At 34.4% G+C, this 11881-nt stretch overlaps 1 protein-coding gene across 1 annotated transcript; it reads right to left on the minus strand.

The window, feature by feature from the left end:
• Nucleotides 1–856: 856 nt before the first annotated feature.
• LOC120356335 (WD repeat-containing protein 11-like) lies at nucleotides 857–11128 on the minus strand (the record flags this gene model as incomplete). Its single annotated transcript, XM_039445259.1, is given in 7 exon segments — nucleotides 857–990; nucleotides 2165–2261; nucleotides 2772–2880; nucleotides 4957–5130; nucleotides 8268–8491; nucleotides 10043–10143; nucleotides 10840–11128. Coding segments are annotated over 7 exon segments (873 nt in total), but the record flags the coding sequence as incomplete, so codon positions are not given.
• Between the last annotated feature and the right edge of the window lie 753 nt (nucleotides 11129–11881).

The following is an 11881-nucleotide window of genomic DNA, read 5'->3' on the forward strand; positions in this document are numbered from 1 at the left end:
TAAGGTTTAAAATAGAATTAGAAACTTACAGTTTTAAAGAATTTTATCGAGTAAACTAAGGATATACCCAGGTTTTTATTGTTTCTTTTTTGTTGTTTTTCTTTCTTTCTTCGTTTTCCAAATAATATTATAATTGTTATTTAACCTTCCGGTAGTCACGCCCTACTCAATCACACGAGCAGTCGCGTGTTGTATTTTGTACAACATCCAATTTTCCAAGTGTTATGTACTCTGTTTACTGTCAAAACATATTAATTAATTTATAATTACATTTTCCATCTTCTTGGATTATTTTACGCCTATGAACGTTTGGCTGATTACCATTTCATAGCCCAATAAGGTACATCAAGCAAAGTCATCAATTCTGTGTTATTGGTTTGTTTACAGTCCCCATATACAGTCTTTCCCTATCTTATGCACTGTCGCGACTAAATAGCACCTAAAGACTGAACCATAGCTCGGTTGATACTGCAACTCAGTGGAGTGATGGGGAGAAAGTTTTGGAATGCATAGGTGACTCATTCACTGACACCACTCCATTCAATAGTTTTGTGCAACAAAAAAAACTGACACTGTTGTACTTTTTACAACAGCGCGACTGCCGGAAGGTTAATAGAAATGTGACACATTCATATACAAGACGGTAACATTGTAAGTCATGAATTAAGAGATTAATTGATTGATTGATATAGTTGAGGATCTCATTTTGTTAATAATTTCCAGTCAAGGAAATCTGGAATAGCCACATTTTTAAACAATACCATTCCCAGTTAGTAGAAACTACTTGTGAATTCGAATCAATCATTACCATCTGAAAAAAGATTGAGGAATTGGATATTATTTATGTATTTCCTACCTCTGGTGGCATTTTGATCACATCTTTCACAAAGATTCCTTCCAAAGTAAAATGGTACAAGAGGCTTTCCGTATCAGTGAATACAAAATGTTCACGAGCCACCACTTGTTGAGTTGTTTGAGGGCTGGATGCTCCTAGACAGATAGAAAAATAATATTTTATAGAAGGTGTAAGTAAATAAGTCTGTACGCACCTTTATGAGTTTGTACAGAAACAGAAAGATACTGATAAAATAAGCATACCATCAGCTGATGAAAAGTGAAATATGCGCTATCTTGGCAAAGAAGTCTGTGTACTGTAGCTTTGCCTATCGGCGGAGGGCCATTAGACTACAATACTACCCGTTCAAAAACATCGAACATTTTTGAAAATGTATCTTTCCATAAGTAACGGATGCTCTTTTGTATCTTCTCGAAAGCAACGTGTTGCATCCGAAAAGATACAAAATGAGTAACGTTATTTTAGCTCAACGCAGTTACAGTCCGGGTCCTGTAGTATTGCCTACGGGATTATCCTTGAAATTTATCTCTTTTCTGTATAGGGCAGTTGGGCTACTTGTAATAAAAATAGAAACTTTTCAGTGGAAGCTTATCAGTTGACATTCGTTCAACATGCTCTTTCCATTGTTGAAGATACGTTGCATCTCTCAGCGTATCATCGTTACGAGATTTATAAGAGATCTTCATTCATGACGTTTTGACGTTTAGAATTTTAACATGAGTATAATTTGTGGATTTAAATAAAATTTTCAATATTTTTTTTGTGATTGTGAAGGAAGATTTTTGTTTGGATTTGTATTTTGAAATTAATTAATCTGATAAATTCAAAACTATTGTAGTACATACATTTTTTGGACTCAAAATAGTGAGTGAATTAAGTTATCATTTACATAACCTTCAGACTGTATATTCCAAATTAAGGTTTAAAGCAGTTTTGGGCGAATGCCTGTTGTTTTTACCTGCATTGTATCTATTGTCTATGAATAAATGAATAAATATCTCTGTCTATAGGGAGCTTCCTTCATCTAGGGATCTGGGGTCTCTGAAGCCTGATGTTTTTGCAAGGCCGTAAATATTACACCGCGAACCATACCTGTTTCAAAGTGACGGAGGCAAAGCGTACTGTAAGCACATTTATGTGTATCTCTTGTGTCTTTAGATACTTTAAAGACATTTATGTCTTTAGATAAACTACAAGAAGCTGGCGCATAAATCTGTACGCACTTCGATTTAGATAAAGAAACTTCAAGTAGTATTTAATTATTGAATTTGGAGAAATCAATTTATAACAAATCATTAAATAGCTTACCTGCCTCACCAGCTGGACTTTCTGCTTTGCTCGGATCTTCAGAGACTGATTTCTTCTTAGTTTTGAGCAACTTGAAATTATGTGCTGGCGACCATTCCTGAAGCATAAATTACAAAATTAGATGAAATGAATAACATTTACATAAAACAAAAAGCATAACACAACATTAACACAAAACACATAACATAACATAAGCATAAACATAAAACATTTAAAGCTGTGATGAATGTGATGATTCATATTTAATTGATAAAGTTCATATTTATAATTGAAACTGAATATGGTAACTGAAAAGGCAGCTCCAAAACACCAATGAAAAATTTGAAAGTTATGAATTCGTTGTAGCCTTGTAGCTCAATTTGGTTGAAGTAAACAAGGGAAGATTCATAATATTTTACATGTTTTGATCAAATACTTGATTGGAAAATAGGAAAGATATCAACCAAACAGAGAGATTGGAACAGGGAGCCACATGGTTGAAAGCACTAACTACTTCTATAAATTCAGAAAAAAATGTAATTTAGAATATATTGTGTTATCATTTTTCTCTGAGAAAAATAATGATTCTATAAGATAGAGAGGAAAGAAGTTAACTGTTGAAACTTACCAAAGCTGTGACTAGAGGAAACTTTTTGGGCATCGATCGCATGAGTGTCAATGTTTTCAAATCCCAAAGCTCGAATGGTCCATCCTTCATAACAATCACAAAATATTGCCTGAAATTATGAAAATAGCAGCTCAGTATTAACAATAATGCTTGAATTAGAAAGTAATTGCGTCAATTAGATAGGATTATTTTTCTTGATGATTATACCCACACCCCACACAAGCCCTAGTCTTACGTGGGCTTTTCGTGTCCTAGTCTAGTATTATTATTATTATTATTATTATTATATAGTACGTGGGTATTGTGAAGGAATATGGTTTATGATAAGAGTAATGTATGGACCAACAATCTACGATGATTTGCAAACCACTAAGAAGTGATAATAATAATTGGTGAACAAATGGTCTCCAAACTGTCAACAGTACCAAACCTTCTTCACTTATCGACAGGGTTCATCACTAATCTAATCTGATGAGAGATAAAGATGTCTCTGTAAGGACAGCAACTTTCTCAATAATTTTTCTATTGTTACGAAGAATTCACGATCGATTCTAATATTTATTAATAGCTCAATAGAGCTTATTTACTTACTTACTGCACTCGTACCCCAGTCGGTACTTAGCCTCATCAACTAAGCCTCTCCAGAAATTTCGGTCACCCGCGTCCTCCTCTTTTAGGCCCATCCTCCTCATATCTTTCCGGACCTGGTCCCATCATCTAGTTTTTGGCCTTCCAGCTGGTCTCCTTCCTATAGGATTATTCCTCAGTACACTGTTTCTCAGAGCGCTTTCTTCTCTCCTCAGAATGTGTCCCGTCCACCGTAACCTTCTGCTTTTAATCTCACCCACTGTCTCCTTCATTGAATAATTGGCGTATTTCATAGTTGTGCCATGTAGTAATTTATAAATAAGTACAAAGCAATGTTATTATAAGAGCACTTCATCTTATATGTTGCCAACTCATTTCAGATCAGAACACAACACACACACACGCACAACTCCAGTGCCATCATCATCTGACAGTGTCACCAACCTCTCATTACTCAATAAAGTACAACATCTTTTAGTTCAATATGACAGAAATATTCACATTTCCCAGTACAAAAAAAAAACCTGTCTGGTTTCATTTATAAACCTCTCTTTACTATTATTACCCTGACCTGTTTTAAGTGCCTCAATAGAGCTAATTTAAATATTATTCAAGATTGTAAGTGTATATTTATACTGAAATCAGTGGAGCCATTCTGAAATCACTTGAAATCATAATCGAGGATTTAAACCACAGTATACATACAGTATGGAAACTTGGCTAGTACCCTGACGCAAAAATCCGCCATCTTGTTAGGAAGCGCCGCATTGTAATAGTATTGATGGTAGGTTCGGATCAATTTAATGATCCGGATCAATTGATCTGGTTCACTGCCACGAAGACCAGGATTGGAACTTCCCAAGGTCACGTGACTTGTCTAGTATTTGCGTCATGTAAAAAGCATTGGTTAGATAGGCGTTTGATTACAAGTTTCCATTCTGTACCTATTCTGTGTTTAAACTACCTATATGAAAGAATATTATGAGAAACGTAGGATTATGATGGATGTAGTTAGAGCGTTATAATAGATGCTTTTCAGCATAAAAACGGCAACCGTGTGCTCTTATTGTTGTATTGTAAAATTAAGATTGTAAGTGTATATTTATACTGAAATCAGTGAAGCCATTCTGAAATCACTTGAAATCATGATCGTGAATTTAAACTACCTATATAAAAGAATATTATGAGAGACGTTGGTAGGATTATGAAGGATGTCGCTAGAGCGTTGTAATAGATGCTTTTCAGCATAAAAACGGCAACCATGTGCTCTTATTGTTGTGTTGGAATAACATTGGCCATAAAGCCCCGTGATGCAAAGTAAGGTTTGGACGGACTATACTAAGCACCCGCTCTTGAAAACACATTTATGGGTGATAATACTAGTACTATTCCCGTTTTGCGGGGATCAGTAGAAAAATATGGATACATTCTAATTCTTAACAATTATTTATCAAAATTTGGGAACAGAATAGTTTTGGGCTATGCCTGTTGTTCAATCTCGATCGTATTCATATGATTTGTAATTGTATCAAAAAATAAATAAATAAAATAAAAATACTGCAGTAAATAATTGATCAATGCCCTCATATCAACTTACTTTAACGGAGAGACTCGCACAATTTCAATAGGATTTTCTTCGCCGTGGTCTTTTCGTATCTGATTGGTGTAGCCCGTATTAACATCTGTAATGAACATCTCATTCTTCACTTGAGAATTGGAGCTGGAGTAAGCATATGAGATGAATGATGAGAGAGATATCCACTCGATGCCCCTGAAAGCAAGAATGACACATTATTTGAATCTTCACCAGGAATAAATATGAATACACAAAAGTGGTATAGCAGTTATATTGTTATATCAGGACCGTTTATTGCTGAGAATTATCCCCACATAAGCTTCAGGCTTGTATGTGGGTAATGAAACTGATGGTGAGTGGACCTACAGCTGTAGGTGAGTTCCGAACCATCGGGAAGCGATTTTTTAAACTCATAAATGGTATTTAGAGGATTTCGGCTCTAGAGTAAGTGGTCACTCCTAAAATGAGAGTAGAAGGCATATGGATCCTATCGATAGCTATCAGTACGACCACAAAGCCTATCGCGAATTTATTGAAAAAGTTACATTTTTCGACACCTATGGTGTAATCTTCAATGTAAAAGACTTTCAACTTTCACACTGAAGATGACAACATAGGTTTTGAAACATGTATATATAACTATTCAATAAATTCTTTATATTACTAGTAGTTCTGTGAACAGTAGACCTCACGCAGTATTCTCATCCACAAGTACCAGATTGAAACTGTAGACCGTATGGAAGTACAGCAATAGACTGGCTTCTCCACACATCTGTGTAATCACTTGTCAGCTGATTTATGATGAATAATTCTATAGTCTGATTTTTACTCTAATATTGGCGTATGAAGGAGGCTCAATTTTCCTTTTATATTATTCTTGAAATGCAAAATTTCCAAAAACCTTGTATATACGTCGACGCGCAATTAAAAAAGGAACATACCTGTCAAATTTCATGGAAATCTATTACCGCGTTTCGCCGTAAATGCGCAACATATAAACATATAAACATCAAGAGAAATGCCAAACCGTCGACTTGAATCTTAGACCTCACTTCACTCGGTCAATTACACAACATTCCAGTGTTTTATCATTGATAAATATCACTACATCTCACCAAAAACAGTTTCAGAAGCCTATCGATTTGAATTTAATACAGTATATCCAACAATTAGAATCATCGTGAGAGAACTACTCAAGATTATGTTTGTGATGCTGGGTTTACACCAAATTTATTAACAAAATGTTAATAACTTAGTCCTTATAGATTCTATTAGATTGAAAGGAACTTGACAAACACATATGTTCATCATGTGTATGATAATTTATGTTCAATCTAATAGAATCTATAAGGATTAAGTTATTAACATTTTGTTAATAACTTTGGTGTAAACCCAGCTTAAGAGTTAGAAAGAGCAAATGATGTGAAGAATACGAATACGATGTGAAGAATTCCGAATTACGATGTCGTAAAGTAAATAACTGTCAATCTGAGGTTCTCAAACATTTTAGTGGAATATTTCCAAGTGCTATCAATTTAGAATATTTTGTCCTTGATATGAGAGAAGCAATAAATTGGCAAATTCTACTAATACATTTTTTGATAAATGTCACAAAGCAATGTAGATGTAGACTAATTGGAAGAAAACAACTTGATATTGTCAAAACCTATGGTTTATTAAAACAATTCGAGATAGGCCTCCTACTTTCGTTTGTTATAGCATTATCACTCTCACCTAGTGCCTCTCTAGTCCTAACTTCACTCTCTAGAGAAAATAAAAGCAGTCATCTTATTCTAGTACAGTCCGAGTCCTGTAACTTTGCCTATCGGCGGAGGGCCATTAGACTACCCGTTCAAAAATCGAACATTTTTGAAAATGTATCTTTCCATAAACAACAGATGCTCTTTTGTATCTTCTCAAAAGCAACGTGTTGCAACCGAAAAGATACAGAAAGGAGCTTTAATGTATCTTTCCATAAGCAACAGATGCTCTTTTGTACCTTCTCAAAAGCAACGTGTTGCATCCGGAAAGATACACAAGGAGCTTTTAGGAGTTACGTCCTTTTAGCACAACACAGCCTATCAGCTGATATTCGTTCAACAAGCTCTTTCCATTGTTGGTGATAAGTTGCAACTCTCTCATTCATAAAGTGTCTCTGTGTGTATGGAGCTTTCTCCATCTAGGGATCTAGGAAGTCTGAAGCCCGATGTTTTTGCAAAGACATGAATATTACCCTGCGAACCATACCTTGCATACAGAGTGAGTCATATGTATGTGAACACTTTAATAAATTGGAGACTGTTGTAGATATAATACTGTAACTTTTAGGATAAGTTATTGGTCAAATACTCTACCTTTTTGACTGAATTTCAACCCCTCATAAGGGGGTGACTTAGGGATTGTAACTCGAATATTTTAAATGTGAACACCCATTGTTTGGAACATCATTTTGAAGGCCTTCTTGAAACAAGAAAGATGGCATCGACAATAATGTTCTATGATACTTGTATCCAAAATGGCGGCTGATTGAAGTTGTAGTTTTTCAAGGAAATGAGGGGTGGTAACTCAAATTTTTAAATGTTAACACCCATTGTGTGGTACATAATTTTAAAGGCCTTTCTAAAACAAGAGAGATGACTTTAATAAAAATGTTCTATGTTACTTCTATCAGAAATGGCGGCTGATTGAAGTTTGAGTTTTCAAAGAAATAATTGATAAAGTTTAATCAGCCGCCATTTTGGAAGAAATGATTATAGAAAATTTTCATTGATGTCATCTTTCTAGTTTTGAGAATTCCTTTTGAATGATGTATCACACAATGGGTTTTTACGTTCAAAATATTTGAGTTACAACCCCTCATTTCTTTAAAAACTAGAACTTCAATCAGCCGCCATTTTGGATACAAGTAGAACATTTTTGTCAATGTCATCTTTCTTGTTTCAAAAAGGCCTTTAAAATAATGTTCCAAAAAATGGGTGTTTACATTTAAAATATTCGAGTTACAACCCCTAAGTCACCCCCTTATGAGGGGTTGAAATTCAGTTGTACGTCAAAAGGTAGAGCATTTGATCAATAACTTATACTAAAATTTACAGTATTATATCTACAACAGTCTCCAATTTATTGAAGGGTTCCCATACTTATGACTCACTCTGTATATGCAGTTTCTGTCACGTAGGCAAAGTTACGGGATGCGTACTGTGTATAAAATTGTATCTCTGATAGTATCTCAAATTTTTTAATAAACCAGTGGTTTTGAGAATGTTAAGTCGTTTTTATTTAATATGGATATCAACCGCAAGATAACCTTCAACACAGAAATGTGAACTAACCTGACCGGGTAAGCATGTAGAGAGAACTCTTTCTCGACGGACGCCCACGCCATGTTGTAGATCTGAATGAGACCCGACTGGGTTCCGGCGGCCATTAGCGGCTTGTAAAAATGGCGGTTCTTGGAGGTCAACGGCGGACACATTTTGATAGTGGTCGGCTGACTTGCCACACTGCTCATCAGACCTGTCACCAGCAATCTCAGTGGCGGAAGAACTGTCAATTCCTAAGGAAAAAATAATTGAATTCCATTCATAGAAGATGTGATAGGAGACACAGAGCACTGCAGACAGCAGATAGCACACCAACGTATTTGATAAGTTGAGCAAAAATCAGCAATTATTAAAGAAATGAGATGAAAAATCCTTTTTCCTACAGTTACCTTGAACAGTGACCATTCCTGCACTGATTACAGAACGCAAAGAATCACTTTTCCGCTCTAGTGCGCAAAGCATTACTTTGCGTACTCTTAATACCAGCTGTTGACATTGTTGGCGTGTATTTTGAATGCAAATTTGTTCTCTCTATATTTTTCTGATTTTCAAATAAATAAAGATGAGAACTCATTAAATTATACATTTTGATTTTTTTTTAATTATTCATTATTTCAAATAATATTTTTTTCATTCATAATTGATTGGTTGAAAAATTATTTAGAAATTAAGATTTTCTCAAAATTATTCAAATTTCCAAATTAATTGGATCAATTCAATTTTTAATTTGAATAAGTTATCGATTATTCATTTTCAATTGAATTATCAAGTTTAAAATAAATTAAAGTTGTTATTAATAACAAAATTATACAGACAAACATTTGATGGATTTCAGCCATCATTTTACCCATAATCAACTACTTCTCATATTCAATGGTAACTGTAGGAAAAATTTAATGTGAAATACGTGCTCAAAGTTCCTCTGCTGCACTCAAGAAACCATTCCGTAACCGTTTCTTTCGGTGCAGCAAACTGTCACTTTGCGCACTAGTTGCACAAATAACTATATTAGGCGGAGTTAGAACTTTAAAGTCCTCTCTACCACTAAACCTTACCTATGATAGCTAACTCATATAGTCCACTCAGTCTCTACCTATTATATGATGAATCATTATGTACCATTGAATCAATAAAAGAATAAAGAGTAATTATATAATTTTTTAATAATCCTACTGCACAATAATCGTCTAATTATCATACCATTTTAAGAATCACCAATGCATAAAATGAGGTCCACGTTATAATGGCAGTGTTTGATAAGCAATGCTATTGCTATCCTTGCCTATCATTCAACAAGGCGGATAGCGCTATCTCGCTTTGCTCTGTTGCCAGATCGCTTTTAACAATGTATAATTAATAATTAATTAACAAAATATTCATTTAATTATTTAATTATGAAAATTCATTATGGAATTATTGAAAATATAATTTTTTGCTTAATAAAATATAATTATTGATTATTCTAAACGAGAATGAACAGTAAATATTAGGTACATCAATAACCTGTATCAGCTACCGTCGTTGTTCTTCTATCTTTCTCCACTACCATTATAACGTGGACCTTACTTGAGTAACATTGAGGAATATGCATTGTTGAAATATGCATTGATTTGTGAATACACTACAATCAAAGTATTAATTTGTCATCTATGCTCACAACCCAACCAATCAATAGATAATAACAATTTATCAGCACCGTTACATACTGTACAAGGATTTTTTGTATTTTTTCCAGAAATAAATACGATATAAATACACGTATATAATATAGAAAGATCACTTACATCGGTGGAAGGCCCAAACAGCTGGTTCAACGTGAACTCGTTGCTTTCACCAATTTTTCCAAGCTCCAAGAATACCAATTTGCCAGAACTGAGAAGAAGAGCTGAAAAAGTTACACATCATTCAAAATTACAAGAACATTGAACATCGCAAAATAATTGTAGAATAAGAATAGTTAGCCTGTAAATAGAGTACCTATGTTTTATCTACGGTGAAATATTTTCTAATCTTAAATCCATGTTAAGTCTATCATGTATGACTAATAAGAGTAGCTTATAGAATGCAAATAGTTTAACTTAATTATTGAACCTGTTTATAAGAGACGTTGTTAAAAATAAGGAGTAGTTTGAAGTGTCTTGAGATGTGATATCAAAATGATGAGATACCATTTGTCTGAATATTCTCAAAAATGGTTCAAAGTGAAAAGAACTTGATTCTCAATTTTTCTGTGAATACACGAGTGGCTCTTACCAACAAAGTGAATATTATAGTCACCTGTATTGATAGCTACAAATCTAACAATTGTAGGTTAAAACCAAAAATTACAAAAAGTCAAAAGAAGATTCAGAAACTACAATCAGAAATTACTGATTAAAAGAAAAGACTGAAAAGATTTCAGTATTTTCTTTAATAATTTTCAGAAGAATATTTTTCAATTGAGCCATCAAAGGCAATACTTTATAATCCAATGATACACAAAATAATCAGTATATAGATAAAGGAATTTTCTATATCTATAAAAGTACAAAGAAAAAGGAGTTGATCTAATATAATTTATTCAAGTGCTGTATGTAATTACCTATATTCCTTTCTGATAATAAGTCACAAGTCATGCCCAGCACACGAGAACCTTTTATCTGCCTTATCACTTCGCTTTGACATTTATGCTCATATCCCAAGAATGTTTCTGAACTATTTGGAGCAGCATCTGAAATAATAAACAAACATGAATCTATATAATGCAAGCAAAATTTACGATACAACAAATTGGTCAGATAAGGACCATCTGCATCGCGAGACTGAAATCCTAAAAGTCAAGTGCCACAACATCACGATATCCCAGCAGTACCTGTTAGCCTGCTACCAACAGGATCATCCTTGCCACCATGTTACCCTAAGGGAACCGCCCCCAAGACATATGAGAAGATCAGTAAATGATCTGATCTGCGAAATTGGGTGGCTGGAACCAAGACCATCCATCGATAGCACAAGGTACAAGGAGGGGATCAAGTCCATACACAAAAAGACGGTCGACGAGAGCATCAGCCGACTGGGACTTATGGCCGGTTGCAGAGTCGTCACATAAAGTTAAAATCAGGCATTTAACTTATTTATGAAGCCATAACTCCACTTTTCGTTGCACAGATGTCAAAGTAAACTATAGCTCCCATAAAACTAAAAACGCCCAATTAGACACATGATTTCGTTGCAGAGTCGTCAAATAGAGCTTATTTATGTCTCCAATCGCTAAAAACGGTCATTTAAGTTATGGGCCCGAAATCGTGCTGTTAAATCCAATATCTACTCACACCACATGCATTTTAGAGGTTGTGATTGCAAGATTTTTACGAAAAACCATCTGTAAGTAAACTAGTAGTTCTGTGAACAGTAGACCTCACGCAGTATTCTCATCCACAAGTACCTGATTGAAACTATAGACCTTATGGAAATACAGCCATAGACTGGCTTCTCCACACATCTGTGTAATCACTTGTCAGCTGATTCATGATGATTAATTCTATTTAGTCTGATTTCTACTCTAATATTGGCGTATGAAGGAGGCTCCTTTTTCCTTTTATGTTATCCTTTAAATGCAAAATTTCAAAAAAACCTTGTATATT

The sequence above is a fragment of the Nilaparvata lugens genome, unplaced genomic scaffold, assembly GCF_014356525.2.
Source record: "Nilaparvata lugens isolate BPH unplaced genomic scaffold, ASM1435652v1 scaffold6498, whole genome shotgun sequence".
NCBI lineage: Eukaryota > Metazoa > Arthropoda > Insecta > Hemiptera > Delphacidae > Nilaparvata > Nilaparvata lugens.